Genomic DNA, 27,996 nt, shown 5'->3' on the forward strand with positions numbered 1-27,996 from the left:
CATTCGCAATGGACGAACGAGAAGACGAAGAAGAACATTTCCGTTTCATAAACGAAAAAGGAGTTGATGATATATCTCTGGAAATTTTCTATAAGCCCCACACGATAACACTTCTAACCGTTTCCATAATTGGACTTATTTATACAGCATTTACACGGTAAGCTTAGAGTTTTGTTACATTGTAATGTGTTTTCGCGATATTCTGTGAAAGGTCATTGACAGGCATGTTTTAATTTTAAGGCAAATTATTACTTCGTACCCAAACTATTAAAAAAGAGATGCATTAAATTAATTCTAATTTTTGTTTCAAGTTTCTACTGTTTTTCAAGATTGTTTGGCGTGTGTCAAATATTGGTGCCGTTGCATCATTATTTATTAAATTGTAATATTTAGACATTTCAAATTAAAAACAGATAATATGATAATAGGTGCTACCTAATTTACAGGTAAAAGCTTCTTTGATAACCATGTAATCAGTGTGCAAATTTCACTTTTGAAACCACTAGCCCGTTCGGGCTACCAGATGGAATTTTTCACTAGCCCGAACCAAAGTTTACTAGCCCAAACTGTTTTTCACATGTTTTTAAAAGAAGTCTATATTTTGGACAGTTCTGGATAGAACTTATTGCAGGTAAGGTGTAATTCATTATTGATAAGGATTGCAAATAACAGTTTCTCCCAATTTACTGGAAATGTTATTATAATATTTAATGACTCGATACAATTAAAATACTTATGTACATTGTATGCAGGTACTCGTCAATCAATACCTAGAATATGCAGTCAAGATGCAAAGGTTTACAGCGTTTTTTTTCCTTCTTTAACTAGTACCGGGGAACGGCACCTTTCCCAAAGCCTACCGGAGGCTTCCCAATTTTAGCACCGGACCTTTCCCAATCTCGATATCTACCGTTCAGAACGATTTTAGGTGCCGTTCCCAATAGCCATAGCCTTTTATTTTCGCTGGAAATATCTTTTGATATTGTCGAGCCTTTCATTTTCGGCCATTTATTTTCGCCGGACATTGTTGCGTAGAAAGTAAACAAAACTTTTCAAATGGGGCGCAACTCTTACCGCTGTGTAAAATGTGAATGGATTACATAACCGCGACGAGTGATCGATATTTCCCGTGAAAGAATTCCATCGCTAAGACCAGTCTTCCTTACATCAATAAACTTTCTCAACACTAATTTTTCGTTGGCATTAAAAAAAAACGTAACCGTGTTGAGTTAAATGCGCATATTACTTCTATGTATAGTTTTTTAAGTGTCAAATCCGGACAGTAACTATTCGGATACGGATATAAACAAATAAAAGTTTAACATAAAATTAAAAATAATGAGACATGGGAGTAAAATCCTATAGTTATTTACAACATATACAAAAGCATTTAATGGCAGATGATCTTAAAATCTTATTTGATGATTTGAAAAAAAATCAAAACAAAATATAAGACTTGCCTTTGAAAATTATTGTAAAGCATTCCACTCTAAAAACTCATTTTGGTTACGTGTGACTATTCTCACTGTATATTGTTAAAAGATGTCAAACCAGTACAAGTTCCATTGTTGTTGTTTTTGTTCAGTTTTTAAGTTTTTAATTTAACTCACATGAAACATTGCAGGGCTTGTAAGACTTTTAAGGGCTTAAACAAAATTAGTAATATTATTTTTTATGCAACCTCAGTGCTTATGCCTATCACTGGAAGATATTTTTTTCCAATTCACGGGCACATTCTTACTGAAGTGGCAATAACACAATTTTCACATGACATGATACGATAGTCAAAATATCATTAACGTACTGTAGTTTTTCTGTCAGAACCTAGAGTTTAAAATGCTTTGTGATGCAGAATATAGCCCCAAATGATAGATTACATGCATTTTAAAGGTTCCCAATTCATCAATTTTGCGACTCGAATTTTTCCCAATTCATTGATTTCGCGACTCGTTTTTTTCCCAATTTGAAGATTTCACGACTCGAAAAATTCCCAATTGTAGGGGTACAGGTACCTTTCCCCTTTGGGGAAAAAAAACGCTGGTTTATATCCTGTCAGTAAATTATGTTAAGTGTTAATTGTCACAAATTATAAATTCGAAAAATTAAGCAGAGAGTCTGAGGCCGTATGATAAAGCGAATACAGGGAAGAGTCCAATCCCCTTAGCTTATTGTTCTTGTTTATAGTCTTTCTAGGTCCAATTCTCATGAGTACAATGCAAACAATTATCAACCAGACCATTCGAAACACTGCATGTGTATTCATCATTCTATTTTTTCATCTAGAACGTCGAAAATAAATCTATTTAACATTTAACATCATAAAAATTAATGGTTTACTAATAAACATAACTAGGCACAAATCTAATTATGTTTGATATTTAGAAACACAAAATATGTATAAAAAAACACAGGTGTGATTTTTTGAGGATTTCTGCAGATCCAATTTACTCAAGGACCATTTCTTAATATATTTTTTTTTTTAAATAGGGTTGAGGTAACCTTGTGACCGAATTTTGGCATATTTCATAACAGCCAGAAAATCCTACTTGAAACCCCTCCACATACTACACCAGGGCTTGCTGAGGAAACTTGCTGGTGCATTGTGTACTGGCAGTGACGTCACCATCTATGTATAGTACGCTTGCTGGTGTGAAAACAAAAGGTGTTATCGAACATTATGTCAATACCACGGGCCTGGCAAAAGCATTTAACAAAAAACTATTTCTTCACAAAAACACATGAAATCTTGTTTCAACAGGAATTTGAGAGCATTTCTGTTAAATAGTTTCATTATTATAATATTTTGAGAAAGGTAAAGTTTGATTAAGAAACCAACCATTTCGGAAATAAAAAGTATACCATTCACTTGTTGTAATATATTTCGGATATGTTAAAAATTCGGACATTTAAAGATACGGACATTTATGTGTTGGTTTGTTGTTGATAGTTAGTAAAACTATGTTTTATCATATTTCAGGCAACTAGAATGGATGGTGGCAATTATCTGGGCCTTTCTGTGAAGAAATATGCGTGAAAAACATTCATTTATTTGAGCCCAGAAATCATCCACCACTTTCAGAAAATGTTTTAACAACAGAAGCTGTCAAAGCTGATGTATATCATATCTAAATGACCAAATATAACTGTTTAACAATATGAAGTGAGAGGCTTTGAAAATAAAGCATCTTTAGTCTGTTATGTTTTGCAAAGATTGAAATATGTGCTCAAGAATGAATATCTTTAATATAATGAAAATGTGCTTATTTTGTAAACAATGTGAACTGAACATGTGCTTATGATGTATGTATAAACTGATATTCTGTAATGTAGAAAAAAAGTATGATTATTACATTGATGTATGTATATCTAGATGTATGCATATCTATAAATGTTTTTTGTTATAAACTGATATTCTGTTATGTACAATATTTTAAAAGGATGATTATAGTAATAAATATATTTAAGCTTCATATTGTAGTTATTTGTGTTCTTACACCCCTAGACTTTCACGAGGCGGCCTAAATGCTTGGCTAAAACTTTGGCTACAGTTTCTAAAATTTGGCTACAAAAAAATCCAATTGGCTAAAATGTTGGCTAAAGAAATTTTTGAGCCAGGGGAAGCCCTGCTACACCTGACTATTGCTCCAGTAGAATGATGTAAGACTAACATAGGGATTTAGCTGCTGCTGCTGATGATGATGATCAGGGATTTCAATAGACGCAGAATCCTGCGTTTTGACGGGAGCAAATTAAAAATGACTCGTTTTTGACGCAACCCTTTTTCTACCGTGCGTCATTTTGACGCATCGAAAATTTGACCCGTGCGTCAGTCAGTTAACATATCGAGTTCCATGGTAAAAAGTCCCGCTGTGCTCCTAATTGTGCTCAACCCGCGTTCAATTCAAAGCTGGCAATTCAAAGTGCAAGTAATGGTGATTCAATAATGGAGAAAGCATTAATTGGATTTAACAAACATTTGATAAGGTTTGTTAAACCAGACAACAACAAGAAAAATTTGGATGATTAAAGTTAAACTACTACAGGTAAGGCATTCTTAAGTTTACATATTTTGGACATGTATAGTATTCGGATAAACAGTAATAGATATACATGTATACTAGATGTTCCATGCATTTAGATTGTGTTTTGTTACAAAAGCTATCATAAGGATAATGATAATATAATGACAATAAATATGTGATGAAAAGGTGCTACTGGTACATATCTTAAATTACTTAAATGTGTTAAAAGACTTAAATGTGTTATAAGGAAGTAGATTTAAATGTACAAATTCATTAAAATATGTTGTGTTATGTATCGTGGTATTGTAATTTAATAAAGGAGTATAACTTTTTAAGATATTGTGTTACTCTTAGAGCATATTTTCATCTAAAAAATTGAATAATACAGACAAAAACACAATTAACACGCTTCAAAATTGACCCGAGCATTTTTCAATTTGACTCCTCAAAATTTCAGTCCAGGGGTCATTGGCTCCTGGTTTTTAAAATCTATTGAAATCCCTGATGATGATGATGATGATGATGATGATGATGATGATGATGATGATGATGATGATGATGATGATGATGATGATGATACTGGAATGGATTCAGAAATGTTATGTACACCCAATTTCTAACTTAATTGATTACTTTAAATAAATATTGCCCCTACTTCATATAATTATATTTATTTTTTGAGAAAATCACATACTCATAAACATAAACATAATAAAACACGAGGAACTGTTTAATACAAATCTTATTTGATCTTGCATCTTATATAGGTCTGGTATGTCAGTAGCTATAATGGATTATTTCCATTTGATCTATAAATAATTCACAAGGTACTTGTTTTACCTTGTATAGAAAAGTATTTTTGCCTGCAATACATGCAGCTACTGGATAACTAAGTTATTCCTCAAAGATTATTTATTCATACTAAACCAGCATATAGGGGTTTTCTGTCAATGAAAAATGCTGTAAAACAGACCGTATACCAATCCCCCCCCCCCCCCCCCCCCCCAAAAATGAAGTGTCTAATGATTATTATATCTCAATTTTATGTGATAAACATCAAAGAAAGTATATAACTATAATTAATATGAGTGTGTTCTCCTTATTTGAATTAAAGGCCGTATCTGTCAAATTTTTTTTATTAAAAAATGCCAAGTTTGTCCATTTTTCCATAACAAATTCCCAAATGTGCCTATTTTATTAATTTAAAAAGTCCCAATTTGACGAGAGTCCTTTTTCCAAAATGACTACAACCCCCCTTGTCATAGCCAGCATGTTGTGTCTGCGTCGTGCTAAAACCTTAACATTGGCTCTAAAATCAAAGTGCTTCCACCTACAACTTTGAAACTTCATAAGTAGATGCACCTTGATGAGTTCTACACGCCACACCCATTTTTTGGTCACTAGGTCAAAGGTCTAGGTCACTGTGACCGCTAAAAAAATAATATTCTGACAAGCTTTCATTTATTAAAAACTGTACCTGCAGCCAAGCGATGGCACTCATTATGCGGTGCTCTTGTTTTAAATTACACCATGGCCAGTTGATTTTGACCAAGGGCTTGCGAGCAGATACTAGCGAGCAGATACTAGCCGAGCAGATACTAGCGAGCAGATACTCGATGATTATACAGGGTGCAGGATCACATCACTTTGTGGGTTTCACAATTAAATGTTAATGTATGTAAACACTCCGATAAGTGGTGCTTTTTTTCAAATAACTGTTTTAAACAATTTTTCTTACAAGTTTCAACTAGTGCATAAAAGACAGATTGTTATGCTGATTATGGCAATGTGAAAAACATCAGAATTACTTAATGAAAAAGCCTGTTTTCTCGTTCAAAAAATCCTTGTGTAATGCACGGTTATGCTTTACGCAACATTAAATTTTGTCACAGATATTTTATGTGTATTAAAGGATTTATTCTTATACCTTAAGATATCGGCACAAACTGCAAGAAACACTGTCTTTTATGCACTTAAGATTTGTGCAAACGAATTTCAATAACTTGACATATTTGAAAAAATAAAGATCTTAACGGTGTGTTTACATTCCGTTCAGCTCATGTGTAAACCCCATTGATTCTGCTCCCTGAATATTTCAAGGCTGTAAATTGACTAGTAAAAAACATTTACTGGTGACGTTAGCAGTAGTAATTTCTGCAAATTGATATCTCCAGTAATACATAATTACTGTTTAATAATATTTACTTGTATGCAGGCCTAATCTTGTTTTATGTATGATATTTTTTTTACAACTCTCAGATACCATTCAGGATTTCAAAGTCATGAAACTTCATGGGTGTATTGATATTAATGAGGAAAATTGCAAGTCATAGAATCAATTACCGTACACTTAATTATTAGCTTTTAATTATTACCCTACAATTAATGATTATACTCTATATCAAAGGATTTGCATCGATTCATAAAAGAAGTTCATTTGGCTGGGATGTCCCTTTAAGTGAGTAAAAACTTGTCAAAGACAACCCTGAGGCCATTCAGGGACCACACTCTCCTCTTTTATCGAATTTCTAGTTCAGAAGAAGTCTTTTCTTAACAAAAAACGAGTCAAAGCGGAAATTGTCTTCCCTGATAACGCTTTGCGGACTGCACAGGCTCATCTAGGACAACACCTTACGCACATGAAATAAGTCAAGTTTTACCTCATTAGCTCATATTACACCTTACGCACATGAAATAAGTCAAGTTTTCCCTCATTAGCTCATATTTTAGTACCTTCATCTTCTTTGTAATTGTGATTTAAAGACAATCAATACTACAAGATGGTTTTAGTGATCTTAAAACATGCAATGTTAATACGTTAATGCTTTCTCTCTTGTCTTATAGCTGCTTGAATGAAAATACATTACTTTGATAGGATCATTTATTTTTTTTTTTTAAATAAAGAAAACACGATGAAGTTAAAGTGAATTGAAGTTGACAATAGCCTTTTGTCATTAAAACAATCAATAATGCCAAGTTATGAAACATGAAAGCCTAATGGAAGTTAATTTTATATTGTTAAAAGATGAACAGTTATTATTGTAAGTGGTTTGCAGCATGCTAGCTATCTTACGCTAAGCACTATATTTTAGTTGCCTACCCTTGCTTTTAAGTATGAGTGTTGCTTTGGAAAAACATGGCTAAATGCATTCGCATAAAGTGCCTTCTCAGATTAACTCTTTCAGTGCTGGAACTGAATTTTGAAGGCCTTTGCAAACAGTTTGGATCCAGATGAGACGCCACAGAACGTGGCGTCTCATCAGGATCCAAACTGTTTGCTATTGTGATAGTATTCTTTGAAAAAAAATGAAGAAAATGCCAATTTTAGAAATTCAGCAGACGACATTTTAGCAGACGACAAATTTCCCAGCATGCAAAGGGTTAACCTGTGAAGCACATGCTATCAGGGTCGACACTTTCCACTTTTATGGAATTTTTTGTTTCATGGATTTCTCTTATAAACAAAAATCTAGTTTATGCTGAAAGATATGAACCTGTTAAGCCCTTGGTGACTGCATAGGCTAATCTTGGACGACACTTGACGCACATGCATTAAGCCCAATTTCCCAAGAATGCGGCTAAGTTGCAGGGCTTTTTTTGGCCCGATTTTATAGCCGAAATTCGGCTACATTCCCAATCAATAAGTATACTTTTTTCCCAAAATTTGCTAAAAAATTCCCAATTGGGGAAAAAAACGCTAATGACATCGGCTGTTTCGCTTTACGCAAAGCATAGTCCTATCCGGTCTCGTACGGGTTTTAGACTATACTTCGATATGGATAACATCGCCATTATTCGTGTGCACGATACTCTAAGTGTTGTTCAGGCGCTTAGGCTTAGGGATTACACACACTTTAGGCACATGCATTAAGCCCTGTTTTCCCAGAGAAAGTCCCATTCATTTTTAAAAAGTACTTGAAATGTAACAGTTGAGATTTTGTACTACTTACTGTTTTATTTATATTTTCAGAGACGACCATGTACAAGAGTCGAACATCTGGAGAGGGTTTCTTTGCGTTGTGTTCTTTTTTCTCGTCATAAGCATACTGGCTTTCCCAAATGGTAAAATTGATTTCAGTAATTAGATGGATAAGATTGTACAAACATGTTTTAAAATTTTATATATTATTGAAACAGACTAGTTGTCAATTGATTTCAGCAATAGATATAAATAGTGCTGACCATTTTTTTAGCTCGGCTGTTTTCAGAGAAAACCCGAGGTATTGTCATAGCCAGCTTGTCGTCAGCCGTAGGCGTCGTGCTAAAACCTTAACATTGGCTCTAAAATCAAAGTGCTTCCACCTACAACTTTGAAACTTCATATGTAGATGCACCTTGATGAGTTCTACACGCCACACCCATTTTTGGGTCACTAGGTCAAAGGTCAAGGTCACTGTGACCTCTAAAAAAAAATATGACAAGCTTTCGCAGCCGAGCATTGGCAACCGTTATGCGGTGCTCTTATCCTTAATCATTCTTGTCGTTCTTGTTAAAACAATAGTCATCATTGGACAAACACCCTTATACAGAAACAGGCAAACTGTCTTTTTGAAATCTGTCAATTAATGTCAATGATCCAAAACAAGAATTTCTTAATAAAAATGTTGCTTCTTTCTTAGCACGAGATCACAACAAAAACAGGAAAGAAAATTTCAACTGAAGCAATGCTTAATTTAATAATTAATTTTGTTTTCTATTGAATTGCATTTCACACAAATGTGACATGCAGTGTTGACACAATGGCCTCAGGGCCCGAACAATGGTGGTGGAAAGTTTCACACTACATGTATTTGTTCATAAGATATAAGTGTAAATAATTTAACACCTTTATTTTACTTCCGCTTGAACATGGTGTCATATTATTGTACTTTATTTTAAATATGTAGCGTTTGGCTGGGGAAAGATCTAGAATTACACAAAGTCATCAGAAAGCCTGATTGTCAATAATTCTCAGTTATTTCTTTTTTCTTTTAATGCATCTTTTTTTTTAACACCCCTTTAAGTGAATCTGTATAAGACATTTTGTAAACAATGCATTATACATGTGTTTTTATTTATTTTGACACATTATAAGTTAAATAGGCACTTGCATCGTTTAAATTGGTTTTACTACAAAACTGGATGTTAAATTATTATTTGTTAAATCCTCAACAAAAATAAAATATTGTCCATATGTGCATGAACACAGTGTAAAAATACAGTCATAATGATGAAAAATGCAATCATTGTAAATGAAAAAGTCATTGAAAAGTGCTTACTATACTAAAAGTGTAGAAAAAGAATTACCGAATTACATTCAAAATATGAAACTGACAGTTGTTATTGCAATTCACATACTAGTAATACAATGTCTCTCTTTTGTTGTTTCCAGGTCCCTTTACACGACCCCACCCTGCGATATGGCGGATGGTATTTGGTAAGGAGAGAAACTGGTCGCAGTGGTGTAATGGATATGGTGTCCGCCTAGCCATCTGGAGGTCACATGTTTGATCCCCACTGTGGGAGCGTTCTTTAGATCTCCCCCATAGACACCAAGTACTGGTTCTAGGCCCAGGAAACGGACTCAAGAGCGTTTCTAATAAGCCTTTGGCTTTCTATGCAATCAGGCTAAAATAAATGAAACTAAACTAAGGAAAGAATTTGACATTTTTTGTAGATGATTATAAGCCCATTTTGACCTTTTTGTAGTTCCATTAAAAATTAAATCAAACAAAACACCTTTATTTTATGCTTTCCAATGGTTTACAGAGAAATATCAATGCATTGAAACTGATATTTCAATGTTTCAAAGAGTGAAAAATAATAGTCAAAATTATCATTAATTTTCATTTTTTGAATGGAACTACATGTATATTTAGATATCTTTAAGTTCCTGTTTGTGACCCCCAATGTTACCAAGGGAAACTAATCTGCATTGAATGTTTATAAAATTTAACAGATAAGCTTCCCTTGAACCTAAAATTGTGTAACGTTTTGAGGCGCCCAACAGGGAATTATATGTCTGGTATGGCAAAAATACAAAAATAATCATTTGTAAGCATAAAATAAAAAGAAAATTAGTTTGATTTGGTGGAATATCAATTTTAATTCACTTATGATCATAGAAAAATATTTTTTCACTTGTAGCTGCGCAACTTGTGAAAATATCATTTTCAATGATCACTTGTGAATTAAAATCGATATTTCACAAATTCCAACAAATATCCTCTATTTCTTACTTAAATTTTGCGGATCAGATGCTCATTTCGACTCATTTGTAGTCTCTTAGAAAGTAAATTTTAATGCCAGTCACTAAAGACCTTTTTTAAATTAAAGTTTTAAAGGTTTGATATCTTTCTCTTAAAATACTGATCAGCAGCAAACAGCATACAGCCTGCACAGCCTGCGAGTTACAGGCTGTTCTGGTTTAATGCTGGTTGCATATAGCCATTTTCACTTTGCTTCTAAGTGGGAAATGGTTAGTCCATTTAATGAGTAACCAGAGTGGACTATTAGTAACAATTAGTTTACCCACTGTCCGTCCATGTGTCTGTCTGTCTGTCTGAATCTTGATCCTGGGATTATTCAAAAACAACTGAAGCGGTATTGATGAAAATCAGTATGGTGATACAGGACAATATGGAGAATATGCAGGTTATTTCCGTTTTTAGGTCAGAGAAGAAGTCATGAAACTTGTGAGGAATCTGTTGTATTTCAGACAGCAGTCACTTGATAGGGGCTGCTGTTCATTCCATTACAAAATGTTTAAACTCAACCTGTATCAATTGGCTTTACCCTGCCCATAATGGTGTTCTTCCCTTGAGGAATTTGTTACACTGAAGAAATTCACTCATTAATTTACTGCTGTTATACTCCCCTCTATCTGTTAGAAGTGAAGTTCCAGTATAGTGCAGTCACGTTCTGAGAAAACTGGGCATAATGCATAATCTTAAGTGTGTCCCTGATTAGCCTGTGCAGTCCACACAGGCTAATCAGGGATGACACTTTCTGCTTTTATGACATTTTTCGTTTAAATGAAGTCACTTCTTAGCAAAAATATAATTTAGGCGGAAAGTGTCGTCCCTGATAAGCCTGTGTGGACTGCACAGGCTAATCTGGGACGCCACTTTACGCACATGCATTGTGCCCAGTTTTCTCAGAACGTGACTCAATTTACTGCCATTTTACTCCAGTCAATCTGTTTGAAGTGAAGTTCCAGTATAGTGCATTACAGGATGATGTATGTAAATGAGGCCTGCTTACATTTATATGCATTATTAAGAGAAATTAAGAATTGAAGTATGATTCATGTCGTTTTCCTACTGATCATAAACAAATACTGTAAAATCATTATTATTTTTGGGGCATTAATTTTCATTGATTTTGTGGGTGGGCAATCCACAAATTCAACACAAACACATTGGAAAATGACGGACCCAAATACCTATATTTTTCTCCTAAATCAGAAAGCCACAAATTTACATTTCCAGGAAAAAAGGAATTTTTAAAACACAAAATTGCATTCTGGCAAATACAAATGATGTTACCGTATATAGAGAAATTAAGATTTCAAGTTTTTGCATTCATAATTTCATAAATGAGCCTAACCAATTATTTGACCTGTTCATAGGTCTCAGTGTTCTCTACTTCATGCTGCTGGTGTTCATACTGTTCCAAAACCGGCGCGACGTGAGACACATGCTGGAGTGGCTTTACCCGGACCTTGTCAACCACACGCTGGCAGAGAAGGTAGAAATATAGGAAGTGACATGTGAACCATTTACCGCTCAGATACCCACTTAAACTCATTTAGATCTTTTTCTGTCTATTTTGGGAAAAGGTATCTAGCAAAATTGCGGTTTTTTGAGTTGCGAAATCTTCCAAATTGGGAAGAATTTTTATTGACAAAAGCGAATTGCGAAATCTTCCAAATTAGGAAGAATTTTCATCGACAAAAGCATTATTTGGGAAATAATTTTTCTGATTTTTTCTTATTAAATCTAATGTTTTCATACATAGGTATCGCCCAAAAATGATAAGAAAAATATTAAACTGTTTTTTTACCATGCAACAGTCCTTGTCAACTGCTATCGTAAGTATGTGTATGATAAAAAAACAACAGACTTTGTTATGCTTGAAGTTCAAATAAAATACATAGCACGATATGTCATTAAGGATACCTACCAAGAAACACATTTTTCGGCTTTAATCATTTCGGTCGGAAATTGGAAAAACAAAATTGAGATTTAGAAAAAAACACACCATATTTGTCATTGGGAATGGGGCCCACTATCGGACCCGTGAGATAGGCAGAAAAAGGCCTGAGCCCATAAGAAATTCAAATTAAATTTATGACCTCTCTTACTTTATTCAAGTTCTAAAGTGTCAGTCCGTATAAGTCTGTGCAGTCCATCCAGGCTGATCAGGGACAATACGTTCCATTTGTATGTTATATTTTGTTTAAAGGTTGTTTTTTTAAACAAAAATCTAGTTTACGGAGAAAGTACTGTCTCTAATTGGTCTGTGTGGACTGCACAAGCTCATCTGGGACGATACTTTATGCATTAAAACCCATTTTTGCAGAGGGCTGCTAAACATGGAAGTGACTCATGAAAAATCGAAAATGAAGAAGCAAGTCGAAATTCTGATATTATTACTTGAGACTGTAAAAATGATACAAGGAAGCCTAAATTGAAAGCTTATCTTAGGTGGAAAGTGTTGTTCTTGACAACCTGAGCGGACTGCACAGGTAATCAAGGTCGACACTTTAGGAAAATGCAACAAGAGCATGGCTCATATATTTTTGCTTACAGGAGTATGCAGTGAACTGTTCAGACATCACGGTGAGTCGTGTGTGGTCGTGCGTGGACATGTTTGCGTTCGCTCACTTTTCTGGCTGGGCTATGAAAGCGCTACTGATACGGCATTACGGCATACTGTGGACCATCAGCATCATGTGGGAAATCACTGAGGTAAGGATTGAGTCACGGTGGTAACAAATAAATCACTTTGGCAAACAAAATATGGATGACGTAAATCAATCAAAGATGTAAACAGCAAATAAATGTAGCAGAGGAAGTATATCAATCACAGATTTAGTCAATCAATCACAGAGGAAGTCAGTCATTCACTGAGGTATACAATCAATCACAGAGGTAGTCAATCAATCACATAAGTCGTCAATCAATCACATAAGTAAGTAATCAATCACAGAAGTAGTCAATCAATCATGTAAGTTGTCAATCACATAAGTTGTCAATCAATCACAGAAGTAGTCAATCAATCATAGAAGTAGTCAATCAATCACAGAGGTAATCAATCAATCACAGATGTAGTCAATCAATCACAGAGGTAGTCAATCAATCACAGAGGTAGTCAATCAATCAATCACAGAGGAAATATATTGTGGAATTAATAAATCAATAGGTTAATGTGAATTCTAGTTATTACTTGAGCTACTTACAAATTGTGTATTTCATTCCTCACCGCCCCCGCCCCTCCCCCTTCTCAAACTGTGTTTACAAATCTCATACAAAACTATTTCATTTTTTGTTTCAACTGTTTTTCTCTAGATTGATTAGATCATGATATCATTTCAAAGTAAAATGAGATATTCTTGATACTTGAACCACTCTGTAGATACCAGTAGTGTTTGAGCCGTACTCTGTGAAAACATTGCATAATGCATGTGGGTAAAGTGTAATCCAAGATTAGCCTGTTCAGTCGACACAGGCTAATCAGGGACGACACTTTCCTGCTCAACTGGATTTTTGCTCATGAAAGGCTTTCTTTCAACAAAAAATACCTTAGAAACAATAAGGGTTGTTCCTGGTAAGCCTGTGTTGACAGCACAGGCTAATCTGGGACAACACTTTTTGCACATGCATTAAGCCCTGTTTTCCCAGATCTAGGCCCATATTGTATCTTCATGACAACTATGACAGGTGGTGTTGATGTGTTCACTCGCTTGTATTTTTATTTACACTTCTAAAGCTGATGTTTGGTCATTGAATTTCTTTGACACTTTGACATGTTGTCTTCAGTATGATATAAACCGTATGTTAATGAACACTTCTACATGTGGTGTTTGCTCACCTGTATGTTTATGCACACTTCTCCATGTGGTGTTCGCTCACCTGTATGTTTAGGCACACTTCTCCAGGTGGTGTTTGCTCACCTGTATTTTATGCACACTTCTCCAGGTGGTGTTTGCTCACCTGTATTTTATGCACACTTCTCCAGGTGGTGTTCGCTCACCTTTATTTTTATGCACACTTCTCCAGGTGGTGTTCGCTCACCTTTATTTTATTGCTCACTTCTCCAGGTGGTGTTCGCTCACCTGTATTTTTATGCACACTTCACCAGGTGGTGTTCACTAACCTGTATTTTATGCACACTTCTCCAGGTGGTGTTCCCTCACCTTTATTTTAATGCACACTTCTCCAGGTGGTGTTCGCTCACCTGTATTTTTATGCACACTTCTCCAGGTGGAGCTCTCTCAGGGCCCTTGCTACATTTTTGGGGGATTGGGGCCGGGCCCTTAGAGGGGGGGAATGTTGTGTTGTTTTGGGCGAAAAGGGGAATTTTAAAAGAATTTTTCACCAACCATTCAACACTTAAAGTAACATTACTACTCAAAATCATCGAAAATTTCGTACAATAGTTCGTAAAATAAATTTAACCAATTAAAAATCAGTGTTCCTTATGGCAATTGCCGAAATCTCAACGCCAGATGTGGTCTGGTAAAGTATATGTTTGTAGATACAAAATGCTCGTTTTTATTATTGTTTTGCATATCTCTCCATACGACACATGAACACTAACATGGTGTTTGTGTGTTGTATGAAAAGATATATTCGCGGGAATTAATGGTGGCCACAAATAAATAAAAACGAGCATTTTGTATCTACAAAAATCCATGTAATCATACCTCATCTAGCGTTGAAATTTTGGCTATTGCTACAAGGAACACTGATTGTTAAGGTGTTAACTTTATTTTACGAAATACTTAACAAAATTTTCATTGATTTTTATAGAGACTTTACAATTGCTATATTTTAATGTAATTTACATAAATATACTTGAAATTGCTATATTTTAATTTAATTTACATAAATATACATTTAATCAAAGGTTAATAGCACGATACCAGCTGGCAACATAGGTATAAAATATAAAAAAAATCTTTTTTTTTTGAGTGGGGGAGGGGAGGGAATTTTTAGCTGAAATAGGGGAAAAAAGTATACTATTTTAATGGGGGAATGGGGCCAAATTTCGGCCCCAAAAACAGTCAAACAAGGGCCCTGGAGGCTCATATGTATTTTTATGCACACTTCTCCAGGTGGTGTTTGCTCACCTGTTGCCCAACTTCCTGGAGTGCTGGTGGGACTCGTGGCTGCTGGACGTTCTCGTCTGTAACGGGCTCGGTATTTGGGTCGGCATGAGGATCTGCAACTTCCTCGAGATGAGGAACTACCACTGGGAGAGCATCAAGTAGGCAGGCAGTGTGATTATTAGTCCTATTCTAACCCTTCACCACTTAGATACATATTTCACCACTTAGATACATATTTCACCACTTAGAGACATATTTCACCACTTAGATACATATTTCACCACTTAGAGACATATTTCACCACTTAGATACATATTTAACCACTTAGAGACATATTTCACCACTTAGATACATATTTTTATGCATTTGTAGTCCCTCAGAAAGTTAAATTTTATTCAAGACCTTATTTATGTAGTATAGTAGTCGGGGACATATTGTTTTTGCCCTGTCTGTTGGTCTGTTGGTTGGTTGGTTTGCGCCAACTTTAACATTTGCAATAACTTTTGCAATATTGAAGATATGAACTTGATATTTGGCATGCATATGTATCTTATGGAGCTGCACATTTTGAGTGGTAAAAGGTCAAGGTCATCCTTCAAGGTCAAAGGTCAAATATATGGGTCAAAATCGCTCATTTAATGTACACTTTTGCAGTATTTCAATATTCAAGATAGCAACTTGATATTTGGCATGCATGTGTATCTCATGGAGCTGCACAATTTGAGTGGTGAAAGGTCAAGGTCATCCTTCAAGGTCAGATGTCAAATATATGTGGCCAAAATCGCTCATTTTATGAGTACTTTTGCAATATTGAAGATAGCAACTTGATATTTGGCGTGCATGTGTATCTCATGGAGCTGCACATTTTGAGTGGTGAAAGGTCAAGGTCATCCTTCAAGGTCAGAGGTCAAATATATGTGGCCCAAATCGCTAATTTTATGAATACTTTTGCAATATTGAAGATAGCAACTTGATATTTGGCATGCATGTGTATCTTATGGAGCTGCACATTTTTAGTGGTGAAAGGTCAAGGTCATCCTTCAAGGTCAAATATATGGGTCAAAATTGCTCATGTAATGTCACTTCTGCAATATTGAAGATAGCAATTTTATATTTGAAATGCATGTGTATCTCATGGAGCTGCACATTTTGAGTGGTGAAGGGTCAAGGTCATCCTACAAGTTAAACATCATATAGGGGGACATTGTGTTTCACAAACACATCTTGTTACTTAATTCAAGTTTTAAAGGCTTCATTTCCAACCCTTAGATACTGATGAGCAACAAACAGCATAAAACCTGAACGGACTGCGAGTTACTCGCAGGCTGTTCTGGTTTTATGCTGTTTGCACATAGCCATTTTCTCTCCCTCTCTTCCACAGAGACATTCACTCCACGACTGGTAAGATCCGGCGCGCGGTCCTACAGTTCACCCCGGCCACATGGACCCATGTACGATGGCTTGACCCCAACTCTGGCTACATGAGACTCGTGGCAATCACCTTTCTCATCTTCATCTGGCAGGTCAGTGTTTATCTTAAACGGACTTGATTATGATACAAGACAGGGCCAATTATTAAGATCTTTCTCTCTTTTTACTCAACTCAAAATATGGAAATTGTACTTCCTCTAAGGTAAAAAATGTCGTTCAGCTCGCAAAAAATCTCAAATATCAGCTTTACTAATATGCAGTTATTCCCTCTAAAACTCCAAGTTTAGCCGCACTTAAAACTAAATATCTTGTATACATCACACACAATATACCAAATAGTTCTTATCTCTTAAAGTGTAAACTTGTAGAGTTGAACATGTGAGATTTCTGTCCGGCAAGTACAGATTCTGCGAAACACATGTTTAGAAATGCAATCAAGTTCAACATTTCTGGTTGGAAGAAACAATCATGATACAAAACAAATTTGGTTTGGAACATAACACGCACTTTACCTTTTAAATAATTAGCTCGACTATTATATATGAAATATATATTGTGGAGCTATCTTACTCACCTTGGCGTCGGCATTTCCGTTAGCGTTAGCGTGCAAATGTTTAAAGTTTTCGCACTACCCCAATTATTTTCATTGTCCCTTGACATATTGCTTTCATATTTTGCATACTTGTTGACCAACATGACCCCAACCTATAAACAAGAGCAGACAACTTTATCAAGCATTTTGTCATAATTATGGCCCCTTTTCCACTTTAGAATATGCTGCAAATGTTAAAGTTTTCGTACTTCCCCATTTATTTTCATTGTCCCTTGACATATTGCTTTCATATTTTGCATACTTGTTTACCAACATCACCCCAACCTATAAACAAGAGCAGACAACTCTATCAAGCATTTTGTCATAATAATTGCCCCTTTTATACTTAGAATATGCATATTATTTATAAATCTATGTTAAAGTTTGCGTACTACCCCAAATATTTCCTATATCTTTTGACATATTGCTTTTATATGCTGCATACTTGTTTACCAACATGACCCCAACCTATAAACAAGAGAAGACCACTTCTTTATTTATGATCACATTTTATTATTAATTTGACAAAACAACACTTACCTGAATACCACAATGGATTCCACCAAACAATACCCCACGCCCCTACCCAGAATCCCTTCCCCCCCCCCCCCAAAAAAAATTGTATTTTTTTTTTTTAAACATCATCTAATAAATTACCACACCCCACATTATACCCCCCTCTCACCCCCCGCCCCCCTTCCCCGCCCCCTACCCCCCATTTTTGTTTTAAACATCATCTTAAAAGTTACCACACCCCACATTATACCCCCCTCTCACCCCCCTCCCCCCCCCCCACAAAAAAATTATTTTTTTCCTTTTTTTGTATTTTGAAAGATCGTCTAATAAATGACCACACCCCACATTATACCCCCTCTCAACCCCCCCCCCCCCCCCCCCAAAAAAAAAATTGTTTGGGTTTCCTTTTTTTCTTTTTGAAAGATCGTCTAATAAATTATTGAATATGAACAATTTCCCCATGCTTACGTTATACTGTCAAGCACTCGAATAGTCGAGCGCGCTGTACTCTGACAGCTCTTGTTTTCATTTGTAATCTTGAGTGCTCACAAATGCAATAAATTATGCTATCAATTATATCATTATTTTAGCCATATACTTAATCTTTAAATGTATTTGCGAAAGCATTGCCGCTATATTCCCACGTCGCCGTGGTTTAATGGATATGGTGTCCGCCTAGCGACCGGGAGGTTACGGGTTTGATCCCCACCATGGGAGCGTTCTTTAGATCTCCCCCAAAGACACCAAGTACTGGTTCTAGGCCCAGGAAACGAACTCGAGAGCATTTATATAAGCCTTAGGCTTTCGATGCAATTGAGCTAAAATAAATAGGTTTAAACTAAACTATATTCCCACAATAAATGAACTACTTAGCCCCCAAAAGATGACACTTCAATTTAAGACATTGGCTTAGTGGATATGGTGTCCACCCAGCGACTGTGAGGTCACGAGTTCATGCCCCACTTTACGAGGGTTCTTTAGATCCACCCATAGACACCAAGTACTGGTTCTACCCAGAAAACGGACTCAAGAGTCTTTCAATAAACCTATGTCTTTTGATGCATTCGAGCAAACCTAGATAGGTTTGAACTATTTTAAGACATTGTCATATTATTTTTTCAGTTGGCCGAGTTGAACACTTTCTTCCTAAAACACGTACTAGAGGTGCCGCCACCCCATCTGTTGAACTGGATACGTCTGGCCCTTATAAGTGTCATATCTGCACCTACCATCAGGTAACGGTATTGAGCTGTGCTCTGTGAAAACATGTCTTAATGCATTTGTGTAAAGTGTTGTCCCAGATTGGCCTATGCAGTCAGCACAGGAAATCAGGTACGACACTTTCAGCTTTTATGAAGCTGTTATTGTATTGTGGTTTGAAGGAAATCATTTTAACGAAAATCCAGTCTAAGCGGAAAGTGTTATCCCTAATCAGGAAAGTGTCTTCCCTGATAAGCCTGTGCAGACTGCACAGTGTAATCTAGGACAACTCTTTACCAGGGTTCGCACAGGGCTTGAAAAGTGCTTGAAAATGAGTCCTAGGCTTGAAAAGCCCTTGAACAAAGGTTGGCCTTGAAAAAGTGCTTGAAAAGTGCTTGAAAATGAGTCCTAGGCTTGAAAAGCCCTTGAACAAAGGTTGGCCTTGAAAAAGTGCTTGAAAAGTGCTTATTCAATTTAAAAAAAGCCTTGAAAATGTTTATTTCTGCTCAAAATTACTTTTATCATCGCTTTAATTATTAACTTAAATCGATCTTAAGGGAAATATTATGAAAATTTATCATAAATTCCTTCGCGCAAAAAGTTGAGTACGAAATATAAGCTTCGTACACTATTGAGTACGAAATGTTATGTGTACACATCACAGATTATGTGTACTACGTCAGAGGTTCTTCGTTGTGATCAATTTTCGCGAGTGAAAACGCAGCGATGGGGAAGTGTCGTTTCAAACCAGGGTGGTTAACTGAATATTCCTGGGTACAGAAAACAAATGACATTCGTAAAGCACATTGTCGAGAATGTATGAAAACCATTGATGTCAGGGGGATGGGGGAAAGCGCTTTGAAAAGCCGCAAGAAAGGGGAAACCCACACAGAAAACATGAAATTGAGAATCAATGTGTTTGTTTGTAATAACTTTAAAAAGTGAATACATATGTGAGACTCATTGAGTTAAGGATGGATATTAGAACATGTATTTGTATGTAATTAAATAACATGTATGAGTTAATATGGAATAAGTTTAATGAGTTTGAGCAATTAAATGACATTTACTGTATTAATCTGGTTTGAAAAAGCATTTTTTTTTAAAGGAAACTAACGTACTGTTCTTGGCCTTGAAAATGAAAATTTGGCCTTAAAAAGTCCTTAAAAGTGCTTGAATTTAGGTTTGCGATTTCTGTTTGAACCATGTTTACGCACATGCATTAATCCTCACTTTATCTGTATAAGGCTGATTTGTTTTCCATATTTTGCTATTTTATTATGTAACATAAAAGTAACAAGCAAATTCGTTGAATTCATATCCCCCGCCATTATGCTTCTGGACACAAAAGTGTCATATTTGACACTCCGCTAAAAAGCATTTTTAACCAGGTTTTCCGAAGGAAAAAAAACTGGTTATTAGATTGGCGAATGTCGGCGGGCGGGCGGTCTGGCGGGTGGGCGGTCTAGCGGGCGGGCGGAACAAGCTTGTCCGGGCCATAACTTTGTCGTTCATTTGGCACATTTGTTCACCATCATTAGACGGTGTGTCGCGCGAAAGAATTACGTCAATATCTCCAAGGTCAAGGTCACACTTTGTGTTCAAACGTCAAAAATGGCCATAAATGAGCTTGTCCAGACCATAACTATGTCATTCTTTATGAGATTTTAATATCATTTGGCCCATTTGTTCACCATCATGGGAAGGTGTGTCACACGAAAGAATTACGTCAATATCTCCAAGGTCAAGGTTGCCACAACAAAATAGATTTATTTTGAATCAAAGGGGGTTAATTATAAACAATCAGTTCAGTTTGAGTTGTCTCCCTTTATCAGACTTTTTTTTCACATTGAAAACCTGATTTTGTGACAATTTTGTTTTAAGATACAAAGGGCCATAACTCTGTTATTAACAGATGGTGTACAATGCCATTTGGCGTGCATCATCCTCTTATCCATATATATACTCATACCAAGTTTCAATTAAATCCCCCAAAGCACTTCCGAGATATGGCTCCGGACACAAAAGTGCCCGACGGACGGAAGGACGGACAACGCCAAAACAATATCCCCCCACCTATTGCGGGGGATAATAAAGCAAGAAATCCAATGTAGGGGTTGTGGAAAAGTTGATATCTTTTTATGCCCCCGGATGGAATGATCGGGGGTATATTGTTTTTGGCCTGTCTGTCTTTCTTTCTGTCTGTCATTCTGTCCCAAAACTTTAACCTTACAGTAAAGTCTTGCAATAGCTTTTGAAATATTGAACATAGCAACTTGATATTTGGCATGCATGTGTATCTCATGGAGCTGCACATTTTGAGTGGTGAAAGGTCAAGGTTATCCTTCAAGGTCCAAAAAAAAAAGCGGCGCATTAGGGGGCATTGTGTTTCTGACAAACACATCTCTTGTTAAGTCATGCAATTGTTCACCACAAAAAACTGTATTTATGCAAAGCTACAATATTGTCAACAAGTTCAATTAGTATTATTAACAACATTGGTCAGTCTGTGTTTTTACATAATAAGGAATTCAATTTAGGTTTCAACTTCTGCTAAATTTCTCAGTAAATGCAGATGTTAAGATGATTAGAAATCCCCCGCAATCTACTCATTCTGAAATTCTTTGCCATTGAACACACCTTACAAAGCAGTGCAAAGGTATACGTCAGGTTAATGGAAATCCTCTAGTTTTTGGTTGACTTTAGCTCTAATGCCTCCATATATGTCTTATATTTCAGGCAATTCTATGTATATACGACAGACACTCGATGTAGGAGGGTCGGTACTCAATGCTGGGTGTTCTGGTATGATGTCACTTCATTATTTCTTAGATCATGATTCATCATAAAAAATACTTTTTTCACGAGTTGCCCAGCCACGAGTAAAAATAAAAAAATTATATGATCACAAGTGAATTAAAATCGATATTCCACCGAATCAAACAAATTTTCCTTTTATTTTATGGATTTATTTCACTGTTTATTCAGCTTGTAAGAGAGTTAACTGGAGGATTTTGCTGGAATAATGACGTAATTTATTTTTAAAAAATCATTAGTGCATATAGGACAGTTTTTCTTGCAGTTTGTGCAGATATCTGAAGAGTTAAGAATACATTATTGAATAGGTCTGAAATCAGTGCCAAAATTTCACGATGTGTGCAGCATAACCGTGTATGTGAATTTCACGATGTGTGCAGCATAACCGTGTATGTGAATTTCACGATGTGTGCAGCATAACTGTGTATGTGAATCAAATTTTTGGCCAAGAACACAAGCTTATCAAATGAAGTAATTCTGATGTTTTTCACATTGCCATGAGCCGCATAAAAAAACTGTCTTTTATGCAATAGTTGAAATTCTTCAGAAAAATTGTTTTAGAAAGTTATTTGAAAAAAAAGCACCACTTTAATACCCGTGTGTTAACATATATAAACATCCACTTTTGAACCCCATAAAGTCACCTGATCCTGCACCCTGTATGAATAAACCACAATTGCCTTTATTGATGGTCTATTTCCAGTGCAATAACGTTCACCGAGGCAATCATATGCGTGAAGTTTGGTCGAGAGCTCTTCAAACAGACTGAGATCATGTATGTCTTCACCTGGCTAGTAATACAGGTACGTGACGCAGGCCCATTTTAGCCTCGTTCTGGGAAATCAGGGCTTAACGCATCTGCGTTAAGTGTAGTCCCAGGTCAGCATGCATCTGTGTTAAGTGTAGTCCCAGGTCAGCATGCATCTGTGTTAAGTGTAGTCCCAGGTCAGCATGCATCTGTGCTAAGTGTAGTCCCAGGTCAGCATGCATCTGTGCTAAGTGTAGTCCCAGGTCAGCATGCATCTGTGTTAAGTGTAGTCCCAGGTCAGCATGCATCTGCGTTAAGTGTAGTCCCAGGTCAGCAGGCATCTGCGTTAAGTGTAGTCCCATGTCAGCATGCATCTGTGTTAAGTGTAGTCCCAGGTCAGCATGCATCTGTGTTAAGTGAAGTCCCAGGTCAGCATGCATCTGTGTTAAGTGTAGTCCCAGGTCAGCATGCATCTGTGTTAAGTGTAGTCCCAGGTCAGCATGCATCTGTGTTAAGTGTAGTCCCAGGTCAGCATGTATCTGTGTTAAGTGAAGTCCCAGGTCAGCATGCATCTGTGTTAAGTGTAGTCCCAGGTCAGCATGCATCTGTGTTAAGTGTAGTCCCAGGTCAGCATGCATCTGTGTTAAGTGTAGTCCCAGGTCAGCATGCATCTGTGTTAAGTGTAGTCCCAGGTCAGCATGCATCTGCGTAAAGTGTAGTCCCAGGTCAGCATGTATCTGTGTTAAGTGTAGTCCCAGGTCAGCATGCATCTGTGTTAAGTGTAGTCCCAGGTCAGCAGGCATCTACGTTAAGTGTAGTCCCAGGTCAGCATGCATCTGCGTTAAGTGTAGTCCCAGGTCAGCATGCATCTGCGTTAAGTGTAGTCCCAGGTCAGCATGTATCTGTGTTAAGTGTAGTCCCAGGTCAGCATGCATCTGTGTTAAGTGTAGTCCCAGGTCAGCATGCATCTGTGTTAAGTGTAGTCCCAGGTCAGCATGCATCTGTGTTAAGTGTAGTCCCAGGTCAGCATGCATCTGTGTTAAGTGTAGTCCCAGGTCAGCATGCATCTGTGTTAAGTGTAGTCCCAGGTCAGCATGCATCTGTGTTAAGTGTAGTCCCAGGTCAGCATGCATCTGCGTTACCTGTAGTCCCAGGTCAGCATGCATCTGCGTTAAGTGTAGTCCCAGGTCAGCATGCATCTGTGTTAAGTGTATTCCCAGGTCAGCATGCATCTGTGTTAAGTGTAGTCCCAGGTCAGCATGCATCTGTGTTAAGTGTAGTCCCAGGTCAGCATGCATCTGTGTTAAGTGTAGTCCCATGTCAGCATGCATCTGCATTAAGTGTAGTCCCAGGTCAGCATGCATCTGTGTTAAGTGAAGTCCCAGGTCAGCATGCATCTGTGTTAAGTGAAGTCCCAGGTCAGCATGCATCTGCGTTAAGTGTAGTCCCAGGTCAGCATGCATCTGCGTTAAGTGTAGTCCCAGGTCAGCATGCATCTGGGTTAAGTGTAGTCCCATGTCAGCATGCATCTGCGTAAAGTGTAGTCCCAGGTCAGCATGCATCTGCGTTAAGTGTAGTCCCAGGTCAGCATGCATCTGTGTTAAGTGTATTCCCAGGTCAGCATGCATCTGTGTTAAGTGTAGTCCCAGGTCAGCATGCATCTGTGTTAAGTGTAGTCCCAGGTCAGCATGCATCTGCGTTAAGTGTAGTCCTGATCAGCATGCATCTGTGTTAAGTGTAGTCCCAGGTCAGCATGTATCTGTGTTAAGTGTAGTCCCATGTCAGCATGCATCTGTGTTAAGTGTAGTCCCATGCCAGCATGCATCTTTGTTAAGTGTAGTCCCAGGTCAGCATGCATCTGTGTTAAGTGAAGTCCCAGGTCAGCATGCATCTGCGTTAAGTGAAGTCCCAGGTCAGCATGCATCTGCGTTAAGTGTAGTCCCAGGTCAGCATGCATCTGTGTTAAGTGTAGTCCCATGTCAGCATGCATCTGTGTTAAGTGAAGTCCCAGGTCAGCATGCATCTGTGTTAAGTGTAGTCCCAGGTCAGCATGCATCTGTGTTAAGTGTAGTCCCAGGTCAGCAGGCATCTACGTTAAGTGTAGTCCCAGGTCAGCATGCATCTGTGTTAAGTGTAGTCCCAGGTCAGCATGCATCTGTGTTAAGTGTAGTCCCAGGTCAGCATGCATCTGCGTTAAGTGTAGTCCCAGGTCAGCATGCATCTGTGTTAAGTGTAGTCCCAGGTCAGCATGCATCTGTGTTAAGTGTAGTCCCAGGTCAGCATGCATCTGTGTTAAGTGTAGTCCCAGGTCAGCATGCATCTGTGTTAAGTGTAGTCCCAGGTCAGCATGCATCTGTGTTAAGTGAAGTCCCAGGTCAGCATGCATCTGTGTTAAGTGAAGTCCCAGGTCAGCATGCATCTGCGTTAAGTGAAGTCCCAGGTCAGCATGCATCTGCGTTAAGTGAAGTCCCAGGTCAGCATGCATCTGCGTTAAGTGTAGTCCCAGGTCAGCATGCATCTGCGTTAAGTGTAGTCCCAGGTCAGCATGCATCTGTGTTAAGTGTAGTCCCAGGTCAGCATGCATCTGTGTTAAGTGTAGTCCCAGGTCAGCATGCATCTGTGTTAAGTGAAGTCCCAGGTCAGCATGCATCTGTGTTAAGTGTAGTCCCAGGTCAGCATGCATCTGTGTTAAGTGTAGTCCCAGGTCAGCATGCATCTGTGTTAAGTGTAGTCCCAGGTCAGCATGCATCTGCGTTAAGTGTAGTCCCAGGTCAGCAGGTGCAGTCAGCAGGTGCAGTCAGCACAGGCAAATGTTGGATGACACTTTTCGCATTTATCCAGTTGAGGCAGAAAGTGTTGTCCCTGATTAGCCTGTGCAGACTGCACAGGCTTGTCTGTGATGACATGTCATGCTTATGCATTAAACCCCATTTTCCCAGAGCAAGGTTCACGTTTAACTTCATGACTCATTTAGGGCCCAGAGGGGCAGCTGTTGGGAACAAAAAAGGAGCAGGGCATTTCTGTCTAGATCGACATTGAAAGTTTTTTTTAATTTCTTAGAAGTTTCATTATCACTAGCCACAGCCTTGTTCAGTACAAATTTTAGGGGTATTTCTGTCTAGATATGCATTTACATCTTATTGAAGATGTCTCATCTTCAAATTGTCAGTTTTTCAAGAATGAGGCTTATTGTTCTCCAGCTCTCATTAACCCTTTGCATGCTGGGATATTTGTCGTCTGCTGAAATGTTGTCTGCTGGATTTCTAAAATAAGCATTTTCTTCGATTTTTTTCGAAGAATACTATCAGAATAGCAAACAATTTGGATCCTGATGAGACCCCACGTTGTGTGGCATCTCATCTGGATCCAAATTGTTTGCAAAGGCCTTAAAAATTGGGTTCCAGCACTGAAAGAGTTAAATATTCTTAACAGAGCTCCAGATAAAAATTTGGTCATATTCTTATTTACCCCCTGTTTTAAAAATTAATTCTTATTTTACCCCCTATTTATAAAGTTAATTCTTAACAATATATTACCAAATAATTTTGAGTGCTTCAGATTCGCAGTCATTTACGCAAGAGCTTATAAGTTCATCAATTATTGACGAACCCATGCTTTGGGTATTTGAATCTAATTGAAAAAATGCATGCAACGAGGACTTTTGACACTGAAATGGCTTTTTTGCCTTCCACGCTTCAATACACCGCTTCAGTCGGCCATTTAGATTTTTCTGTAAAACGGTCACTCACACTTTGGCTTTATATAGGTCATAATGGCCTTTTGGTCTCCGTTAAAGTCATATCAAAAACTATATTTAACATTTAATTTTAATGGCATTTTAAATAGGTATACAGTATATTACTTGTGTATAAAAATTATAATAAGTGTAATTAAATAGGTACAATAAACAGTAATGACTCGCCTGCAAATCTAGGAGAACAGAATCGAGACCGTTTGGCCTTTCGACCGTTCTTAGGTGTGGCTCTTCCTCACAGCAAACGCTTGAGTGCCGTTGATTTAAAGTTGTAGTTTTAATTGAGCGCCTAGACGAGCCAGAACCGGGATGAAATGTTTACCATACTTAATTTGCTACTGGAAGTTTAAAGCACGTTCGAAAAATTCGATTTTGTGTTTTATTTTTTTAATGCGTAACTTTACGCAAAGATTTTAAATCCAAATCGTTATTTAAGACATTTAATTAGTTTTTACGCCTTTACGCATGTTATCTGGAGCACTGTTCTCAATATACATGTATTTCTATTATAGATGCTAAGCAGCTGTCTATGCGTGTATCTGTGTGTGGTGTATGCAAGGAAATGTTGGAAGGTATGTGCAAAAGACAATCAATTGGACACAATATTACCAAAATAGCCGTTTTAAAAATCAGGCAAATATTGACTTATGAGCACTTTAAAGGAACCTTTTTACAGATTTTTGCTTATATAGAAGTTTGTCATTAAATGCTTTAAATTGATAAATGTAAACATTGAAATTGAATAGCTCTGGTAAAAAAAAAAAAACGAATAAAATACAAGAAAGAAAAAAACAAGAATCTTCATCAGGGCTCAAACCACTGACCCTTGGAGTAAAAGTCTAGCTCTTAAACCACTTGGCCATGTGCCTTTATAGTTTGTGGTGTATTTTATACTTTATATAAGCAATCCTATAAATGTTACAAAATATAACGACAACTGCAGAACTCTCCGAGTTATTCAATCGTTCGTTTATGTAACGCTATAATTTTCAAGGTTTTAAATCATCAAAACATGCATTTAAAGGATATGTTAGAGCTTGGTTAATGTTTAGTATTACTGTTTTCTGCAAATATCATAACTGCAACGAACATTTGCAATTCTGAAACAAATTTTTTTCAATTTTGATTAACGTAGTGAAGTTATTAACCCAGTATTTCTGTAAATTTGTCCTGTTTAACCCCACCGAGTAAGGCTGAAACGTTGTCATATTTGGCAGATATTCGACGACACCACTGACAGGTGCGTCTACGAGTCTTCCGAGTCCTCGACGCCCGTTCACCAGTCTCGCACACCACTGTCGTCACCATTGAAGAACGGGGTCAACAAACAAACCATGTCTGGGGCCGGAGACAATTACAATTTACGTAACAGGACGAAGCCCAAAAATGGTCATATATGATCATCATCTCATCTTTGCCTGTGGTCCCGTCTAGGATCTAGACTGCTGACCAGCTTCCTCTAGGCTCTTTGTTTCAGGGCTTGACTTTTCAAGTGTTACCACGCATTGTCCATATGGTCATATAAATTCGCCTTATTGGTGCAAAAAGGTACCACGTACCTTCTAATTTCAATGTCACATAGTACGCCAAGGGGTTGAATTA

At 37.2% G+C, this 27,996-nt stretch overlaps 1 protein-coding gene across 1 annotated transcript; it reads left to right on the top strand.

The window, feature by feature from the left end:
- LOC127851065 (phosphatidylserine synthase 1-like) lies at positions 1-27,938 on the top strand. Its single transcript, XM_052384521.1, has 12 exons — positions 1-157; positions 7,993-8,084; positions 9,394-9,438; positions 11,632-11,750; positions 12,815-12,973; positions 15,343-15,494; positions 16,718-16,859; positions 18,998-19,110; positions 21,815-21,880; positions 22,596-22,695; positions 26,907-26,966; positions 27,612-27,938. Exons 1-12 carry the CDS (start codon positions 9-11, stop codon positions 27,792-27,794), a joined length of 1,380 nt encoding a protein of 459 aa, XP_052240481.1. The 5' UTR covers positions 1-8; the 3' UTR covers positions 27,795-27,938.
- The last annotated feature ends 58 nt before the right edge of the window (positions 27,939-27,996 follow it).

This window comes from Dreissena polymorpha, chromosome 11 (genome assembly GCF_020536995.1).
Source record: "Dreissena polymorpha isolate Duluth1 chromosome 11, UMN_Dpol_1.0, whole genome shotgun sequence".
NCBI lineage: Eukaryota > Metazoa > Mollusca > Bivalvia > Myida > Dreissenidae > Dreissena > Dreissena polymorpha.